Raw genomic sequence first — 18,317 nt, 5'->3', positions numbered from 1 at the left:
GAGATAAGATGAAGGACACCTTCGTTTGCTACCCCAGCTTAACTCAAGCCTGCAAGGAGGGCAGGTCCCATGGGAGCAGCAGCTCTGGGGCCATGGAAAGAGGTCCAAGGGAACAGGACAGGAAGCAATGAGGCAGGAACCACCCAGGGACATGGAGGAGCCCCATGTGTGGCAGGGGTGTGGAGAACAGCCATGGGAGAGCATCCCACAGAGGGCTGCCAGGGCAGATTTCAGCAAGACAAGGGACTGCCTGGACCTTGAAGCTGGTATGGAAGGAAGGAAGATTTAGCTGAACCCCAGCAAGGAAAGCAGGGAGGGCAGGAAAGACCTTGGTGTACGTGAAGTGCTCGTGATACCAAGACTCACAGCTACGATGAGGCCTGAGGCCGTGGAAAAACATAAGTCAAAGACTTGGATTTTAAGAAGTATTTACTGCCTGGAACCTTTAAAAATATTCCTGAGTCACAATAACCCCCCAGCAGCCCAAAAAGGCCCCGTTTGCAGCACGGCAGGACGCAGCCCTCAGATGTCCTAAGGACGTTTTCTCACGCAAAGCACATCCCGTGCCCTCATCAGCCCATCACAAACCAGCGATCTGTCAGAGCGAGGCGGCCTGGCTTGGCTCCACATCAGAGCACCCAGCATGAACTCACCAGCCACTGAACCAAGTACCATATAATCCGTCACGCAAGGAAAGCGGCAGGAGAACGCAGCAGCACATGGAGCCATGATCCAGCTGATCGGTGCCGTTTGGGTTCAGCGAGGGAAGAACGGTCGGTGGCGTTGGCCACCGTCGCTGCGCTGGGTGATCGCCAGAAGCGCCGCAGCGTGCGAGACGCCGCGGACACAAGCCAGAGCTCCCCGAGCACCTGCACAACGGCTGGCTGAGGAGAAGGCTGGCTCCGTGCACGGGGCTAGGAACAACTGCACCGCCTGGGCGGAGCACCCTCACGTCGAGAGGGCAAGAAGCAGGGTGCTGCTGTGTGGGCAGAACGCCCGCGCGGGGTCTCTTTGGATCCGGGGTGATGGAGCAGCGCTTCCCTTTCTGAATCGCCGTCAGCGGCGCCGATGCCGTGCTCTCCCCTCCCTCTGTCACCCCTCAGAGAGAGTTTTATAGTTCAACAGCTTCTGCACCCCCTTCCCCCGGGGTGCTGCCAGGCCAGGGGCTCAGCCAGGGTGCTGCCAGGCTCAGCCAGCAGGAGTCCAGCTCCGTACCCTCCTCAGGAGCTCCGCTGCGACGTGCCGTCCAAGATCTGCTGGGCGATGTGAGCCAAGGCGGGGAAGGCAGAGCTCTTGGGAAACTCTTGGATGAAATCTCTGCCTTCTTCCAAGCTCTGGCTGAGCTGGGGGTCCAGGGGAACACAGCCTGTGGGAAAGGAGGAACAGGGAGAGTGACGGCTTGCTCATTATAAGGCAAAGGCCTGGAGTCAGGATATTAAAGAAACACCCTGCCAGAGTCACCTCTGGGGGAAGCAGTAGGAAAGAGGGCAACCACTACCCTCCTCGAGCTCTCCAGGACCTACTCCTCACCAGCCACTGCTCCCTCTGGGTCCAAGACCCTAGCACAGTGCTTCATGAGAGACGCTCTCCCCCCCTGATCCCACCCCTGGCTGGAGGGCAGGGTTCAGTCCTCAGCCCTCATTTCTCCGGAAGGCTCCAGGGCATTTCAGGATGGCTCTGCACAGCTTCACGCTTGCTTAACTGTCACCACGATGCCAGCAGCCAGAGCAGGCTGCTGATCGTCACCACTTCCACATCACCTCTAAGCACAGAGAGCTCTGCTCAAGAGGCCACTCACCTAGGAAGGGGACCCCAGCATGCTTGGCCAGCTCCTCACCTCCCCCTTTGGAGAAGATGTTTGTGCACTCCTGGAAGAAGGAAGAGCAAAAGCAGTGAGTCAAAAACCCCAGAGCCCTGGGCGAGAGGGCAGCGTGAGTAGAACCAGCTCCCCTCCACCTTCCAGCCTCAGGGCACTGCCTTCACCTCTGCCCTTCCCCAGCTCTCTTTAGGAAAGCAGAGCCAGCGGCTTCTTCCCAAGCTGCCACGCAGCAGGTTCTCATCTCCCTGGCTCACAGCATCACCCTCGTGGCATTTGCTGATGTTCCACCCGAGGCACCACATCCTACAACACCCCGTCACGAACCAGGACCCGCAACAGCCCAGCGGTGCCCACAGACTCACCGAGCAGTGCGGGCAGACGAAGCCGCTCATGTTCTCCACGATGCCGAGAACTCGTAAGCCCGTCTTCTTACAGAACGTCAGCTCTCGCCTCACGTCTCCCACAGCCACGGCCTGCGGGGGAGAGCAGCAGAGGTTAGGGGTGTCCGTCTGTCCAGACAGACCACGGGTCTGCTCCACACATGCAAGTGAGAGGCAGAAGTGTAGAACAAGCAGCCATGGACAGGCCTGGGCAAACGCTCACCCTGGGGTGCATATTCCCCCCTCCAACCCATGCCCAGAGGCAGGAGACTGCCCAGGAGCTCCAGTTCAGCCCCAGCCAGCTGCCGTACCTGGGGCGTTGTGACCAGGATGGCTCCAAGCGGCTTGTAGGGCCGTAAGGCCTCCACCGTGGAGATGTGCTCGTCGGATGTGCCCGGTGGCGTGTCCACAATGAGGAAGTCCAGGTCCCCCCAGGCCACATCAGCAACAAATTGTTTGATCAAAGCTATGGAAATAAAAGAGGGCAGAAAAAAAAAACCCCACCAGGTTTCAGCAGGTGCCCTGGGAGCCGTGGGCCAGGCAGGGCAGGAGTCAGGAGGCGCCCTGGGTGACAAGGGCCCAGGGAGAGGTGGCAGGGCTGTCTGTCAGCACAACACAAGCTGCACTCTCCCCATCCAAGTGATCTGAACCCGCTCCTGGGGGACAAGAACCTCGTCTTGCTCCAAGGAACGACCTGCCCAGAAAAGCCTGGCCCCCAGCAGGGACACACACCACCCCCAGGAGGGTTCACAGAAGGTTCCTCACACAAGAAGGTGGCCACGAACAGCAAAACCCAACGGTACCGTTTTTCTTGGGTCCTCTCCACACCACGGCGTCATCCGGCTTCTCCAGCAGGAAGCCGATGGACATGAGGGAGATGCTCTTGTCTTGGTCCACAAAGACGGGGACCCAGCCGCTGTCGCACTGGTGCACGTCATTGTCCTGCACCCTGAACATGCGGGGTATGCTGGGGCCACACAGGTCCACGTCCAGGATCCCCACCTGCGGGCGACGAGGCAGAGCCCTTCAGACAGGGCTGAGCACAGCGGCAGCACCCAGCCGTGCTCCTTCCCTGGCTGGGGGGAGGCGGCACCCGAATTTCAGCCGCTCGCAGCACTCTGCAGAAAGGCCTCTAAGCTCAGCAGCCAGATTTGAAACAGTTTCCAAGAATTGCTTTGAAGTCTGACTGCCCTCTTGCTCTCCTTCCCTCCGAGGAGCATCTCCTGGGTATTTCCAAGCACTCTGGGGACACCTTTACACCAGATACCTGTCAGGATCCAAGTGGCACTGGCTCCAGAGAGCCTTTAAAAAAAAATCCTCAGGGAATTCAGCCTGTCTCATGCCCACCCAGCTCCCCTTCGTCCTCATCGTAACCCATCCTTCAGCTCACCCCCTTCACTCCACAAAGGGAGAGTGTGTTACACCACAAACCAGCAAAGTCATTGCTCAGAAACAACAACTTGGCTTCAGAAACAACAACGAATCTCAGATCATTTTAGTCTTTTGGATGAAGGGGAAGAGAACTGCGGTTACCTGCGCTGGATCAAGCACGCACAGAAGAAGAAACACTCAAGCCACTATCACAAACAGCATTTTCATACAGAAGATCTATATGTTGCCTGCACAGGACATGTATAGGCAAAGGATGAGCAAAACCCAGCCCAGCTGGAGGCCGGGAAGGAGAAGACAGAGCTCAGCGTCCCACAAACATCTCGCTCACCTTCTTCCCAGAGTGCCGCAGCGACAGAGCCAGCTCGGTGGAGATGGTGCTCTTCCCCACGCCGCCCTTCCCGGAGAGCACCAGCAGGATGTGCCGCACCCCGGCCAGGTTGCTGCTCTCTGGGAGGAACGAGAACAGCAAGGAGGCATCAGAATCTCTCCTGATGCAAGACGGCAGCACCTGCCCGGCCAGCGCAGAGATGCGGGTCCCTGCTGAGGGGGACGGTGGCTGTCATTGCTCCGACAAGGCTGGTTTAAGTGTAAGGGAGAGGGAAGGCAGAGGTGGATGTGCCACAGCCCTCTGGCCATCAGAAAAGAGACACTATGGGCAGTGGCAGTAAACAATCTGCATGGAAAGGCTTTGTCCTCATGACCTAAGCAGCAATTGGGCAGCAAAGCAATAAACACCCACAGGGCCTCGTCACGCTGTGCCTGCGCCAGGCTGGGCCCGAGCCCCTCGGGGAGGGCTGCGAGGCTGGCGGTGAGCTCAGCCCCTTGGCGCTTCCTTCCTCCCCGCCACACCAGCTGCCTCCCCACGGCCCCACGCTCCTCTCCAGCCTTCCTGCCGTTTCTCGCTGCGTTGTCAGCGCTGCTCGGGCCTCCGCTTCGGGCTCAGCCGCCACGGCCCGTCAACGCGGGGCTGAGAGCGGGGAACGCTCGGGGCTGGTTCCGCGGCCCGGGGGTGTGCAGGTGGCGGGGGGTCGGACCGGGCGCTCCGGCCGCAGCCGAGCAAACAACACCCGCCTGGGCCCGCGTTCCCGGGCGCCCCGTCACCGCCGGCCACTGACTCACTGCAGGAGGCCCGGCCCGCCCCCGCGCCGCTCCGGCATCACACCGGGACCGACACCGGCGGGATGGAGCCCGCGCGCACCATGGCGGACCTCATCCGCACCTCCACCGACGGTAACGGCGCTTGGACCCGGTAACGGGGAGGGGGGGGAAAAAGGAGGCCGGGGAGGGGAGAGGCAGAGCCCCACAGCGAGGTGCTCCCGGGAGACCGGCCCGGTGACACCGGCAGCCCCGGTTACTCGGCGCTCCCCGCAGCGGGAGCCAGGCCCGGGCCTCCGGCAAAGCCCAGCGCCATCCCCCAGTAACCGGGCCCCCGGTGTGAGCTGGGCCCCTAGCACCGCGGAGCTCCCATCACCAGGAGCCGGGCCCCATCACCAGGGCACCCGGCCACGCCCGGTCACCCCGGAGCCCCCACAGGAGCTGGGCCCGAACCCGCGCCAGGCCCGGCCACCCCGGGCGGGACGTCCCCCGCGAGATGGGCTGTGGCCTCCCGCCAGGCCCGGCCACCCCGGGACCCCCCCGCCTCACGGAAGGGCCGGTTCCGGCCCGGCCACCCCGGGACCCCCCGCCCCACGGAAGGGCCGGTTCCGGCCCGGCTGCACCGGGGAACCGCCCGGCCGCGGCCCCACCGCCGCTTACCCCCGGCCGCCGCCTCCATGCTGCTGCCCAGCGCTGCTCACTTCCGCCTTCCGCCGGGTTAAAGCCCCGCCCCCACGGACTGGCAGGCGCCGTCCCCAATCGCGAGCGGCGCGCTCACCAGGAGCCCACCCTCCAAGGCTCCGCAGCCAATCCAACCCTCTGACTATCCCTCTGCCAGCCAATGGGCTTAGTGTTTTTCCTCCACGACGCGCTCTCGCCCTCCGCAGTGGCCGCCCAATGGCGCGGCTTCCAGATGATTGACACAGGTCGCAGCCAATGGCGCCGGGCTTTCATCAGGCTCCTCCCCCTCACTCCTTCATCTGCTGTGAGCGACGGGGCGCTCAGCCAACAGCGAGGGGGCATGGAGGGGATGTAGCCAATGGGTGCCTGAGGGGGCGGTGCTGAGAGAGGATTGTTTATGACCCGGGAGAGGAAAGTAGGTCAGAGCGCGGCTGCGGGGCCGGGCCGGGTCAGGCAGGTGGGACGGGGCTGGGGCAGGGGCAGGGGACGGGCCGGGGCGCGGGGGGGAACCGAGGGCCGAGGCCTGGGCCTGGGCCGGGCTGTGCGGCCCAAGCGCTGCGGCCTGGCCTGGCCTGGCCTGGCCCGGCCGCGCCTCAGCTACGCGGGACGGCTGGGCCGGGGCTGCGTCCAGGGCCCGGCCCCCTGGCCCGGAGCGGTGTCACTGCTGCCCGTCGGGGTCAGCTCTTGGGCCGAAGCGCAGAGGAGCGGGTGGGGGCCGGCTGGAGGAACCGCGGGTGCCGTGCTGCTGTGGGTGCCCTGTCAGGCCGGAGAAGGGGCGCTCCGGCGCGGTGTTGGGTGCTCTCCCAACACGGCTGGGCTTGGCAGAGGGGAGAACCCCCTGCTCCCGGTGGGAGGGATGCCCGGAGCTCTGCAGAGCGTCCCTGGGCACCTGCCAGGTGGTGGGTGGGAGTTGGTGCGGTCTGTCCGGCTGTACGGCAGGGAAGGAGCCCGTGGAAATCTGTCTCTGAATAACATCTCTGCTTGAGCCGGGACGCAGAACCAGCTGCTTTGCTTCTGTCTGTTGCCCTTGAGGCGAGTCAGGACAGGTCTGTGAAAAGGCTGGTTTCCCTTCAGCGAGCAGGAAAGAGGTCTCTCCCCCACCCCATATGCTGAGAGCAAAGTTTTCTCTCTGTGGGCAGTTGCTCGGAGGTGAACAGCCTTCCCCGCAGACAGGCACACGCAGGGGCCGTGGCAGTGGCCAGGGCAGTGGCCAGGGCGGTGCAGGTGGCCGACCAGCACAGCCAGAGCCCAGGCAGCTGCTGGCGGGTGACCAGGCACCGGGGAGGCCGTGTCTCGGTGGCTGGCAACCCTGCCGCTCCCCAGGTCGGTGGTCAGAGGCAGACGCAGGATCCGTGCGCTGTGTAACCCCCTCCCCTTGCCCCCCGCAGCGTACCTCTCTCGGAACAGCATGGCGCGACGCGCGCGGAGCAGCAGGGCCTGGCACTTCCTCCTGAGCGGGGTGCGGCGCGAGGCGGACAGCCGGGCGGTCGCCTTGGCCACCGGCGCGCGTGGCTGGGGCTACGACTCCGATGGGCAGGTAGGCTGGTGCTGGGGCGGCTCTGAAGCGACACGAGGGAAACCTTTCCTCTCCCCCAACAGCAGGCACTCACTCAAGGTCTGTGTAACCAAGCAGGTAGTACCTCTGCCATCCTTCACTCTTCTCCCCGGTTCTTGAGGCTGTGAGTTTAGTTCCCAGTGCAGCAGTGGGGACGCCAGGAACCGCTCCTGGAACTTTAGAACTAGGCTGAAGCCTTACGAGGCCACTGCCAGAGCACGATGTCCAAACCCAGGCACTGAGCTCCCAGAAAACGAGCCTTTTCTCTGCAGCCAGAGTAGCTTTGTGTTTCTGCAGTTACAGGAACGGCTGGATTTCTAGATAGCAGGAGTTAAGAAGGGCCAATGGAAGCCAGAAATGAAGCATTTTAATACGCAGGCTGGAGAAGGAGGGGTGGGCAGTACACAAGTAAACCTGAGTCATTTCAAGTCCCACTGTCTTACACAGCTACAAGAACATGAGTTTAAAGGATTTTTGGCTTTAAATACTGCTTACAAGGTCTGCCGTGGGGGTGAATAACGAGCAGGTACACCTGGCCAGCGTGTAAACCCAGAGTAACTCGCTGCAATCTGTGGTAAGAGACTCCATTAGGGGACACCAAGCCTCCCATAACACAGGGAGAGAGACGGGGCTTTGACTCCTCCAGCATCCAGCGCAGGGACACTTTGGGGAACAGTAAATCAAGTTTCTGTGTTCGTGCATGAAAGCAAACAAAAGCCTTTTAATCCTCCCGTAGGTTCCCCGTGGGCCTGTCCGCAGCGCTGGCGTGAGGCGCTGCAGCCGTACTGCGTAGCTGGTTCCCCTCTGTCCTGCCCTCTCCCCTGCCTGGCCTCCCTGTCCCTGTTCCTCCTCATCTTCTTTGCCTCCCTCCCTCCTCCATCAGAGGCTCTCGGGAGCGGTGGGTTTCAGCCGTGTGCTCTGCTTTTGTGATACCTTGGCTGGGGTCTAACCTGCCCGTTGGAAACCAGAGCTTTAGCGCAGATTTTGCTTAAAAATGCGCGTGGTAAAGCCTTGGGCTGTCACGCTGCGTGTCTGCTGTGACAGCTCCTCACCCCTGGAAGGCACAAAGATCAGAACCTGCATGGCACGGTGCCTGGTGCCGAGCGGGCTCTGCAGCACAGGCAGGCGCTAGCCAGGTCCCAAAGCAGGGTCACTCGACTGGCACAGTCATGGCATGGCAGGCCAGGCCGGGGCACAACGCAGCCGTGCTGCCACCGGCGCGAGCCTGGGGACGTCCCCCAGCCCTCGCAGACCTCTGCCAGCCCAGCTCTCTGAGCCTGGGGGCGTGCAGTAGTGACGCACCTTGAATCCTGTGTCCAGTTCTGGGCCCCGCACTTCAAGAAAGATGTTGAGGTGTTGGAGCGAGTCCAGAGGAGGGCGACCAAGCTGGTGAAGGGTCTGGAGGGTCTGACCTCCGAGGAACAGCTGAGGGAGCTGGGGGTGTTTAGCCTGGAGAAGAGGAGGCTCAGAGGTGACCTTAGTGCAGTCTACAACTACCTGAAGGGAGGTTGTAGCGGAGTGGGAGTCGGCCTCTTCTCCCGGGCAACCAGCGCTAGGACAAGAGGACACAGCCTCAAGCTTGGCCAGGGGAGGTTCAGGTTGGACATTAGGAAGCATTTCTTCTCAGCAAGGGTCATTAGCCATTGGAAGGGGCTGCCCAGGGAGGTGGTGGAGTCACCGTCTCTGGAGGGGTTTAAGAAAAGCCTGGACATGGCACTTAGTGCCCTGGTCTAGTTGCCATGGTGGTGTCAGGGCAATGGTTGGACTCGATGATCCCAGAGGGCTCTTCCAACCTGGTTGATTCTGTGATTCTGTGACCCTGTGACCGTTGCTCGGTTCTCCTCGGCAGCACAGCGACTCGGATTCGGAGCCGGAGTTCTCCTCCCTCTCGCCCTCCATCCCGAGCGCCATCCCCGTGACCGGAGAGTCCTACTGCAACTGCGAGAACCAGAGCGAAGCGCCGTACTGCTCCAGCCTGCACGCCCTCCACCGCGTCAAGGACTGCCGGTGCGGCGAGGAGGACGAGTGTAAGGAAGGGGCTCCCTGGAAGCCCGCCGTAGTCCTCTGGGGGTTGAGGTGGGTCCAGTCCTGGCCTGGCGGCACGGACTGCGCCCCTGCACGGGTCCTGTGCGTTCCGTGGGTGCCCTTATCTCTGTCCCAGTGTGCGCCGCTCCTTTGTTTACCTCTCGAGGCCACGTAGACTGTAGGATGATGACAAGCACGTCCCTGTGGTGATGTTTCAGGGGCTGAGTGCTGAACGTCTTAACACATCAGGGTTCACTTCTGAGGAGCTGCTTTCAAATCCAGCTGAGGCCACCAGTGAAACCAGCCCTTGTGGTTACAGCCCTGTTGCCGCTGATCCCCGGTATGGCTGGCAGGGTGCCCAGCTGTGCCGCAGGGCGTGCTCAGAGCAGAGGGTGGCTTGGGCTGGCCGAGAGAGCCTGTGGCGTAGCAGAGCTACCCCTTGAGCCTACGAGAAGTGTAGGAAGAAAGGAGGCTCCTCCTGGGTCTGCAGAGCCTCGTGTCAGCCAAAATGGGGACTGGGTAATGCCGACAGCTTCGGGTTCAGAGCACTGAGCCATCCCCAGTGGGACACTGCAGAATAGTTCAGGCCTCAAACAACTCTCTGATGTGCACAGCTTAGGACTGACTCTTAATGGTAAAAAAAACCCCTAAATAAAACCCCAACAGGCCTTCAGAGCAAATGTCCACCTGTGCTTTAGCTCCCTGAGGGCCTTTGCCCATCCTTGTCCCCTCTGTGCTTCCTGAGCAGATTTCGACTGGGTGTGGGACGACCTGAATAAGTCGACAGCCACGCTGCTGAGCTGCGACAACCGCAAGGTGAACTTCCACATGGAGTACAGCTGCGGCACCGCCGCCATCCGGGGGAACAAGGAGCTGGCAGAGGGGCAGCACTTCTGGGAGATCAAGATGACCTCCCCGGTGTATGGCACGGACATGGTACGTGGGGCAGAGTGGCTTACAGGTGCACAGAAATGGCCAGTGTTCTTTGAGCAGGACAGGAAGCTTCTGCAGCAGTTCGGCCTGAAACCTCTGGCTCGGCTACACCAAAACCTCTGGGTGTTTTGGACTGTGCCAAGAAAAGGAGGGGAGAGCCGGAGGTGGAGGGTGGGTTGTGTGTTGTTGTGTCAAAAGGCACTAAGCTTGTGTTCTTCCTGGCCTTGCCTCCCAGATGGTGGGAATTGGGACTTCGGATGTGAATCTGGACAAGTACCGCCACACCTTCTGCAGCCTGCTGGGCAAGGACGAGGACAGCTGGGGACTCTCCTACACAGGTAAGGCAGGCAGGGCGGTGGCAGAGGGCACGGTGGCTGGGAGGGCAGCAGCGGGCTTAAGTGTTGTCCCGAGGGGTTGAGAATTAAAGGTTCTGAATGGGATTGAGGCCAAAAAGGCTACCAGGCCTGCGAGTCCCTTTGTTATGGCAACTGGAGCGGCCACCTGCAGCTGCAGCTCTAGGTGCATCTCGCCTTGCCGGTGTTTTGCAGACCCCTTAAAACTGGTGCGAGCCCCCAGGGCGCTGGGACTGCTGGTTGCACGTCACTGATGGGGGGTTTCAGTGCCGCTGCCTGCACTCTGGTATTGCAGTACCTCAGCCTTCCCCTTTTCATCGCCCACTCTGGGGTGGGAGGGCAGGGATTGGGCACGGAGGGGTTTTTTAGGCACAGAGCCAGGTTGTACCGGTGGGAACTCATGGTACAGGAGTTGGGATGGGTTCATGGAGCGCAGGCTTTCTGCTGAACGCCATTTTTGTGTTTTAAGGATTACTGCATCACAAGGGAGACAAAACAAACTTCTCCTCGAGGTTTGGCCAAGGCTCCATCATCGGGGTGCACTTGGACACGTGGCACGGGACGCTGACGTTCTTCAAAAACCGCAAATGCATCGGTAAGAGCCAGGGCAGCCGCAGCGGGTGCGGGCAGAGGGGTTGGCAGGGGGGAGCGGCGCCGCTGTGGCTGAATGTGGGGTCTGGCTGCAGCAGGGCTGCTGGAGAAAATGCTGGTGAAGTAGAAGATGAAGGTGTGAAGTGAGCGGGAGGAAGGTTACATTTGTTGTTTAATAGATTGGCATTTCAGAAGCTTGTTTCATAGAATCACAGACTGGTTTGGGTTGGAAGGGACCTTAAAGACCATCTAGTTCCAACCCCCTGCCACGGGCAGGGACACCTTCCACCAGACCAGGTTTTCCAAGCGTTTTCCAACAGCTCTGTAGTTAATAGGTGCAGGGTAGCGGGGAGGAGCGAGGTCACCTCATCAGAACTAACGTGAAACCTCCCCGATGCTGTCCCCTGGCAGGGGTTGCAGCCACGAAGCTGCAGAACAAGAAGTTTTACCCCATGGTGTGCTCGACGGCGGCCAAGAGCAGCATGAAGGTGATCCGCTCCTGCGCCAGCTGCACGTCCCTCCAGTACCTCTGCTGTTACCGCCTGCGCCAGCTCCTGCCCGACTACGTGGACACGCTGGAGGTGCTGCCGTTGCCACCGGGACTCAAGCAGGTGCTACAAAACAAACTGGGGTGGGTCTTGAGCATGAACTATAGCACGTCGAAGCCTTCCTCCTCCTCCTCATCGGGAAGCGACTCAGACAGCTCCTGTGGCTCAGACGCAGAGGCCTGCCAGAGGAAGAGGTGCAGGAGGACATGATGTCTCTGCAGATGAACTGCTGTGAGGGAGGCGGGTGGGGTTTGGTGCCGCTGTCTGCGAGGGCTGGCCAGGCCTGACACACCTCTTTCTTTACGGGGACTTCCACTTCTACTCGTTTGCAAAGATTTCTCTTACGCTGTTGGAAATCTTTAGCCTAAACATCCATCACATGCATTGGAAGACCCGTTGACTCCTAGAGGTCCCAGCTCTGTGAAAGAGGTAAAACTGCAGCCAAGTACCTGAGCTTCATCTCCTGACTTGCTATCAAAGCCGTCACCTCCTCCTGAAGGATCCCTCTTCTCTGCAGACTCGCAGCAGGGACAAGATCTAAAGTTGCCGGTTTCGAAGCGTATTTCTAGCAAACTCTACTCAAATAACTGACTTCACTCATCAAAAGACAAAATCAAAGACCAGCCCCTTCCTCCTAACTGTTGTGTGGTGGTTTGGTGTCTGTGATGAGCTCGTCACGTTGTGGCACACGACCGAGCAGCAGCACGTGGGGAAACGGGCTCCTAGAGGTGCATCCGCGCCGCTGCTGCGAAAGAGCCGTTACCTACACGAGCTGAGCTGCTGGTGATCTTTCTCGAGCCCCCGATGCCTTTAGTTGCTTTGCATGTTGGCTCCTGCTGCTTCTCCTCTGTCAAAGACTGTATTAAACTGCAATAATAAAAGTAAAAACTGTCTTTTGTTCCTCTTGCGGCCCTTGAAGGCAGGAATCTGAAGGTGCTTGTCAAAAATAGCCACGCTAGCGCAGCTGCCAGCCTGGAGGGATGTTTTAGATGCAACAGCGAGGAGGTAAAGCCAGTGGAGATGGCCTTGCCTCTGCCCCGGGGAGGGTTCTTGTGCTGGGGTGGAGCTTCAGTGGAGCCAGACCGACACCACAGCACCGGGGGCTCGCAGCAGCCTGGCAGCAGAGCCGCGCGGGGTCTGCCGCCCCTGCCGCGCTGGATGCCAGCGCCATTCCAGGCCCCGCAGTGCCCGACCGCTTTCTGTGGGGCCTGCGGTCGGCCCGTGGTTCTGCTCGTGGGGCTTTTCCTGGCCTTGGAGCTCTCCTGGGGTGAGCAGTGCGTTTGCGGGTGGCTTAGGTCTGAGCTGGTGCCATCAGCCAAGTGCAAAGGGCTCTCTCTCTTAGGAGACAGCTTCCTTTCCAGCCAGGGGATAGAAAGCTGGGGCAGCTAAAAGAGGAGAGGAGAGCCAAGATGCTGAAGAAAGCATCTGTAACAAGACATTTATTGATGGGCAAGTCTCTGTCCTGCAACAAAATCACCTGCTTCCCCTGGCCGGGCTCCCGGCAGCGCTGCCATGCCAGCAGCAGCTCAGCCACTGCCAAGATGTGGCAGATAAAACCAGGAGGCCAATGGACACGGCCCACTGTCCCTCTGTGTGCTCAGGTCCAGGACAAGGTCGGGGTTGGTACTGACGTCTGATTTCACTGGGATGGCACTCAGCAGGAGTCGTTTTTCATCTCCTGTGCTGCGTTCTCCGTAGGCCTGTGAGCACCCAGGAGGAGGAAGCAGTTAGCACAGATGCTCTAAGACTCGACTCCAACCTCCCCTGCAAGGCTCAATCCCGTTGTTACAGGGAGGATGCACGACTAAGCCTTCATCCAAACATACCAGGAGCAGGGGATAAAGCTCAGAAGAACCACCCCTCCCCATCTCTGGTGGGCCAGCAGGGCCTTCCAAGGGGCAGCTCCTCGGTGGGAACGGGCAGGAGCCAGCCTCAGATGGCAGCTGAGAGCCTTTGGGCACGCACCACGTGCCAACATCCCGCTGCTGCTTCTGGCTCACCTTTTTCCCCTGAGCGTTAGCACGGATCTCCTCACAGACCCTGTTCTAGCCTGTCCTTCGCTGGTCTTGGACGGGGCTGGGCGGACTGGGAACTTCTCCGGGCAGAACCACAGGCTGCCCAGACAGGGATAAATAAAACGTAGGGCTGCGCACAGATGAGAACTAACGCAAATCTCTGCGCTTCAAAACACGAGCGGTTCCAGGGCCGTGTGCTCTGCACGCTGCTTTCAAGCACATCTTTCACGGGCTCCATGAGAATGGAAAAGCCGAACGCAAGGCAAGGCCGGCCCGGCCTGCCCGGGGCCGCTCGGAGGGGAGCAGCGCCCTGGCCCGGGGTTCGGGGCAGGTGCCGCACGGACCCCGAGGGCCCCCGCGGTGCTCAGACACGGCTTCTCCCGCAGGTTCGCTCCTCCCGACCCGCCGCCCCCGGTACCGCGGCCTTGGGTCAGGGGGGAGCCGGGGTGGCCCGGAACGGATCCTCCCGCCCTCCCCGTTGCCGTGGGAACGGGGCAGCGCCACCTTCATCTCGACCCCGCCGCTCCTCGGCCCCGCCATGATCGTTCCGCCGGGGGCGGGTGTCGGGGCGGACCCAGGGGGCGCGGAGAGCGCGGGGCGGGGCGGGGCGCGGCCCCTTTAAGAGCGGCGCCGCCATGATCTGCCTGGTGCTGGGGCTGTTCGCCGGCTTCTTCCACAGCGGTGCGGGCCCGGGACCCCCCCCCGTGCCCCCGTGCCCCCCCCCCGTGCCCCCGCGGTTGCGGGCCCGGGACCCCCCCCGCCGTGCCCCCAGGATCCCCCCCGTGCCCCCGCGGCTGAGGGCCCCGGGCCCAGGGTGGTGCCTTCCCCCCCTCACGCCTCCACCCTCTCCTTGCAGCCTGCAGCGGGGTCACCGAACGCACCTTCGTGGCCATCAAACCGGACGGGGTCCAGCGGCACCTGGTCGGGGAGATCATCCGGCGGTTCGAGAGGAAGGGCCTGCAGCTGGTGGGGCTGAAGCTCCTGCAGGTGAGCGGCCCGGCTCGGCCCTGCTGATGCCAGGGCGGGGGGTCCCCTGGTGCCCCGGGCCCAGGCTGGAGCAAGGTCGGGCGGCCCCGCAGGCCCCCAGCTCTGCTGGTGAATCCCGGAGGGTTTCTGCCTGTCCCACCTCTCGTACGGCCTGCTGTTGTCATTCGGGCAGCAGACCCTCACAGGTCAGAGGGGTGCTGGCACCCAGGTGCCCAAACTGCTTCTGGAGGGGTGATTCCCGCTGTGGGGAGCATGCCTGCCCTCGAACTGTGTGCTCCAGGGCTCTGGTACATGGGTGTGTTTAGCTGGCTGGTGTTGCTTCTCTGACCTAGAAACTTCTCCCCTCCCTGGGTCAGCCTGCAGCAGAGTAAAGCTGTTTCACTGTTGGAAGTGAGCATCTGTGCGGGAGCTTAACTGTAACATGCACTACCCAGCTTTAATCCCATCTCTGAGGTGTAGACCGTGCCCAAATCCCCACCTGCTCGGAGCAGACCAAGCTTTGTGCTCTTTGTGCCCAGGCCTCAGAGGAGCTGCTGAAGGAGCACTACATCGCCCTTCGCGACCGTCCCTTCTACAGCCGGCTGGTGAAGTACATGAGCTCTGGGCCCGTGGTGGCCATGGTGAGTGCTGGCCAGGTTCTCCCGAACCAAGGAACAGAAAGCAAGTGCAAAGTATAAGCGGCACTGGCTCGTGGTACGATGGAAACAAGGTGGCCTCTCTCTTCAGGAGGCCTCTTGAAGCTGTACTGAACTGCACGGGCATTTTCTGCGGTACATGAAATCCACAGACAGTTCTGATTATTTTCCAAAATCAACTCTCAAAGCCTGTTTAAAGAGAGACCCTTTGCTGTCTCTCTCCCAGGTGGCTCAGGCGGGGAGTTTAGAGGACAGACAGGGATCTGCTGGGGGAGTTGTGGAAGCTGATTCTTGTTTTGCTGTCACGTAGGTCTGGCAGGGCCTGGATGTGGTCAAGACAGTTCGCACAATGATTGGGGAGACTGACCCGGCCGAATCCAGGCCTGGCACCATCCGAGGAGACTTCTGCGTTGAAGTCAGCAAGTGAGAGCTTGGGCTTTTCCTTCCCTCTGTATTTCTGTGCATCCTGTCCAGGCGTTCCTGTGCAAGGCCTGCCCGAACCGCATGAGTCTGCATCCACAGAGCAGAGCTGCTCCCTTCTGTGCTCAGATCAGAGCAGTCTCCCTCTGGCAGCTTGCAGAGCAGCCTGAGCTGACCTCTGCCTCTGGGGCTGGCTTTGCCACAAGGAGGAGCCTGGGTTGGGGGCTTTCCTGCGTCCTGAGCTCTTCCCTGTTGAAAGCAGTTGGGGTTTGCTTGTCTTTTGCTCTGGGGAATCGGGACAGTCAGGCTGTGAAGAGGAACGGAGGAGCCCTCTCAGCCCTTTCCTGGGGGAGCAGGGCACCTGGGGAGCTGCTCTAGCTCCACTGGGCATCTGAGTCTGTAATGAAAGCCAAGCGGAGCTCTGCATGTGCTCAGGTTCTTCACTGGTGAAGATCCACCAGCTGTGACCTCGGGTGGCTGCAGCCTGGCTTGTGTTAGACACTGCTTTTATCGAACTCTTCTGGATTAGCTTTCTCTTCCGTGGTGTCTGACACCAAACCTGCTTTTTAGGACCTACTTTGGCAGAAGGAAGGGGGGAAATCTGGAGGCAAAACTTGAATTGCTGACATAAACCCAAGGCAAACCCCAGATCAACAGCCACTTGCAGCTCCTCTGGAGCAAACAAATGGTTCCTCATCATAGGAGGAAGGAGTGCTGGGAATTGGCAGCTCCTGCACATCCACGACCTGAGCCATGTTCAGCGTAACCACAAACAGCCCCTGAGCTGGAAGGAGGAGGGCTCTGTGGTGGGAAAGAATATTGTAGGGTGCGACTGGCTCAATTGCTTTAATTAAATTGGTCAAGGTGAAATTTTCCAGACTGCAGCTTCTCTCTCCTGCCTCTCTGCCCAGTCCCAGCTGATCCCTTTCTTCTTCCCCACAGGAATGTGATCCATGGCAGCGACTCGGTTGAGAGCGCCCGGCAGGAGATCTCCCTCTGGTTCCGCCTGGAGGAGCTGACTTGCTGGGAGGACACAGCCGAGCACTGGATCTACGCGTGAGAGGAGCAGCCCGAGGGAAGTACGTCTTCCTGGCTGGGCACGGGGCGTTTCCATCCATTTCATCGCAGCCGCTTGGGCTGGCTGTGGATCCTGCTGCGGTGCCACGTGCTGTGGGGGTTTCTGCGTGTGGGTGGAGAGGTCCCGGGCGCTGCTCTGGGGGTGTAACTCTGCAGTTCAGCTCCCTGCAATAGCAGCTATTGCTTTTTCTCTTGCTGCTCTAGTAAGTAGTGGGTGTCGTTGCTCTGTTTGCTGCAGCATCTTAAATCCCAAGTAGCTCAAGGTGATTTATTGAAGTGCAAACTGGGCGCTGTGCCTGTTCCTGTGTGTTCTCAGACCTGCCTGGCACAGGAGAACGTGTGCTCCCCGCTGCTGGGAGAGGTGCTCTGGTCACGACGAGGTGATGTGACTGATACCATCTACCTGTGTTTCTATAAGGTCCTTCACCAACAGCTTTTAAAGAATTAGGCTGCTATGGGAGAAGGGGGAAAGTTCTCCCCTGGGGTAAGAGCCCCTCCCAAGACAAGGAATGAAGGACAGGACACACTGCTCTCTCTCTCTCTCTTGGTGGGAGCGCTGCGTGCCAGGGCTGGCACAAGTTCACCCGGCCTCAGACGTGATCAGCGAGTCCACGGAAGGACAATTCACCAAATGCTGTTAAATGCCCAGTTTCTCTGGCTCCAGTTCCTGGCTGTGGGTGCTGGGAGCTTCTCCAGGTCTGCTCTGGTTCTCTATGGGCCTCCACTGCTGGCTGCGCAGCCCCTGGCCTGACCCAGCATCCCTCCATGGTGACTGACACATGCTGGTGAAGCGGCAGCACCGTGCGCACAAGAATAGAAGGGTGAGAGTAAGGTGGGGATGGATTTGGGGCTCAGGAAGGACTAGGAGGACCACTTAATCCTCTCCTATGCGCAGTGCAGGATCTGGAGTCCTGGCACCGAGCTCTGGGAGATACTGAGATCTTCCTTGTCTGATGGTGGAGCTTCTCTGCTGGGAGGGTGTCCTGGTTTCATTGGGATTTGGTTTCAGTTGGTGGCCAGCCATGGTGATCAGGGCCATCAGCAGCTAAGCCGAGGGCAGCTGCCCCAGGCTGGCCCACAGGTGTGTTCTGTAGCATTAACATCAAGCTCACTATAAGGGCTTGGTGGGAAGAGGGGAGGCTTCTTCCTGCTCTCCTTGCCTCTCCTCCCTCTTCCTCATTGTGATTCCTGGAGCAACTCGCCAGTTGTTAGATAAGTTATAGTTTTGTCTGTTTTGTGTTGTCATTTATATTGATTTCTTCATTTCATTAAATCTGTTCAACTTCAACCTACAAGTCTCCCTCCTTTTCCCAATTCCCTTCCTCCTTTGGGCAAGGGACATCGGGTGATAGAAAAACTGCTTATTGTTTAGCCCTGGGTGCGGGCTAGATGTGGACAGAGGGTTTCTAGAAACCCAGTTTGCAATCGGTTGGGCACCACCTTGAACCTGCCGTGAGCTCTCCCTGGAACATCGAACTCCTCCGAGCTGTTGTGCCTCAGCTCCCTGCGCAGCCTTGCTGGAGGGTAAGGGCAGGGATGGCGACGGTGACGTTATGGTGGAAGATGGCCAGCAAGACCTCTGCTCTGGGGAGGAGGAGAGCAGACTTCAGGCTGCTCAGGGAACTACTTAAGGTTCCCCCGCAGCTCCTGACCGCTTTCTGCGGGGTCCGTGGTTCTGCTCATGGGGCTTTCCCTGGCCTTGGCGCTCTCCTGCGGTGAGCAGCGTGTTTGTGGGTGGTTTAGGTCTGAGCTGGTGCCCTCAGCCCCGCGCAACGGGTGTTGGGAAGTGGAAGAGGGTTGAAATCAACAGG

General features: G+C 60.2%; 3 protein-coding genes across 5 annotated transcripts; 2 read left to right on the top strand and 1 right to left on the bottom strand.

Annotated features, from left to right (window-relative positions):
• Positions 1-411: 411 nt before the first annotated feature.
• NUBP2 (NUBP iron-sulfur cluster assembly factor 2, cytosolic) lies at positions 412-5,395 on the bottom strand. The gene is made up of 7 exons (XM_068420084.1): positions 5,347-5,395; positions 3,920-4,038; positions 3,003-3,201; positions 2,511-2,665; positions 2,182-2,292; positions 1,799-1,868; positions 412-1,366 (listed from the first exon to the last, which is right to left on the bottom strand). Exons 1-7 carry the CDS (start codon positions 5,363-5,365, stop codon positions 1,221-1,223), a joined length of 819 nt encoding a protein of 272 aa, XP_068276185.1. The 5' UTR covers positions 5,366-5,395; the 3' UTR covers positions 412-1,220.
• Positions 5,396-5,782: 387 nt separating this feature from the next.
• On the top strand, positions 5,783-12,260 carry SPSB3 (splA/ryanodine receptor domain and SOCS box containing 3). Its single transcript, XM_068420083.1, has 7 exons — positions 5,783-5,824; positions 6,756-6,904; positions 8,772-8,949; positions 9,696-9,883; positions 10,116-10,218; positions 10,703-10,828; positions 11,236-12,260. Exons 2-7 carry the CDS (start codon positions 6,776-6,778, stop codon positions 11,580-11,582), a joined length of 1,071 nt encoding a protein of 356 aa, XP_068276184.1. The 5' UTR covers positions 5,783-5,824; positions 6,756-6,775; the 3' UTR covers positions 11,583-12,260.
• A 1,733-nt stretch (positions 12,261-13,993) lies between these two features.
• On the top strand, positions 13,994-17,794 carry NME3 (NME/NM23 nucleoside diphosphate kinase 3). Of its 3 annotated transcripts, none has more exons than XM_068420036.1 (6): positions 13,994-14,068; positions 14,244-14,374; positions 14,893-14,994; positions 15,320-15,432; positions 16,372-16,508; positions 16,925-17,794. In XM_068420036.1, exons 1-5 carry the CDS (start codon positions 14,023-14,025, stop codon positions 16,487-16,489), a joined length of 510 nt encoding a protein of 169 aa, XP_068276137.1. In that variant the 5' UTR covers positions 13,994-14,022; the 3' UTR covers positions 16,490-16,508; positions 16,925-17,794. The 3 variants fall into 3 exon arrangements, with proteins under 3 accessions (XP_068276137.1, XP_068276135.1, XP_068276134.1); XM_068420034.1 differs by having other exon boundaries at positions 16,823-17,794; XM_068420033.1 differs by having other exon boundaries at positions 16,372-17,794.
• Positions 17,795-18,317: the final 523 nt, after the last annotated feature.

Source organism: Nyctibius grandis, chromosome 30, assembly GCF_013368605.1.
Source record: "Nyctibius grandis isolate bNycGra1 chromosome 30, bNycGra1.pri, whole genome shotgun sequence".
NCBI lineage: Eukaryota > Metazoa > Chordata > Aves > Nyctibiiformes > Nyctibiidae > Nyctibius > Nyctibius grandis.
This window is presented reverse-complemented; position numbering and strand designations above follow the sequence as displayed.

Bases quoted from the DNA above. Each gene is read 5' to 3' on its own strand.
- NUBP2 (XM_068420084.1), bottom strand. The intron at 2,666-3,002 runs GTACCGTTGGGT...TTATTTCCATAG, and splicing joins GAGAGGACCCAAGAAAAACG to CTTTGATCAAACAATTTGTT. The intron at 1,869-2,181 runs GTGAGTCTGTGG...TCCTTCTTCCAG, and splicing joins TCGTCTGCCCGCACTGCTCG to GAGTGCACAAACATCTTCTC.
- SPSB3 (XM_068420083.1), top strand. From the start codon at position 6,776: ATGGCGCGACGCGCGCGGAGCAGCAGGGCCTGGCACTTCCTCCTGAGC. The intron at 8,950-9,695 runs GTAAGGAAGGGG...CTTCCTGAGCAG, and splicing joins GTGCGGCGAGGAGGACGAGT to ATTTCGACTGGGTGTGGGAC. The intron at 9,884-10,115 runs GTACGTGGGGCA...CTTGCCTCCCAG, and splicing joins CGGTGTATGGCACGGACATG to ATGGTGGGAATTGGGACTTC.
- NME3 (XM_068420036.1), top strand. From the start codon at position 14,023: ATGATCTGCCTGGTGCTGGGGCTGTTCGCCGGCTTCTTCCACAGCG. The intron at 14,069-14,243 runs GTGCGGGCCCGG...CTCTCCTTGCAG, and splicing joins CGCCGGCTTCTTCCACAGCG to CCTGCAGCGGGGTCACCGAA. The intron at 15,433-16,371 runs GTGAGAGCTTGG...TCTTCCCCACAG, and splicing joins TTCTGCGTTGAAGTCAGCAA to GAATGTGATCCATGGCAGCG.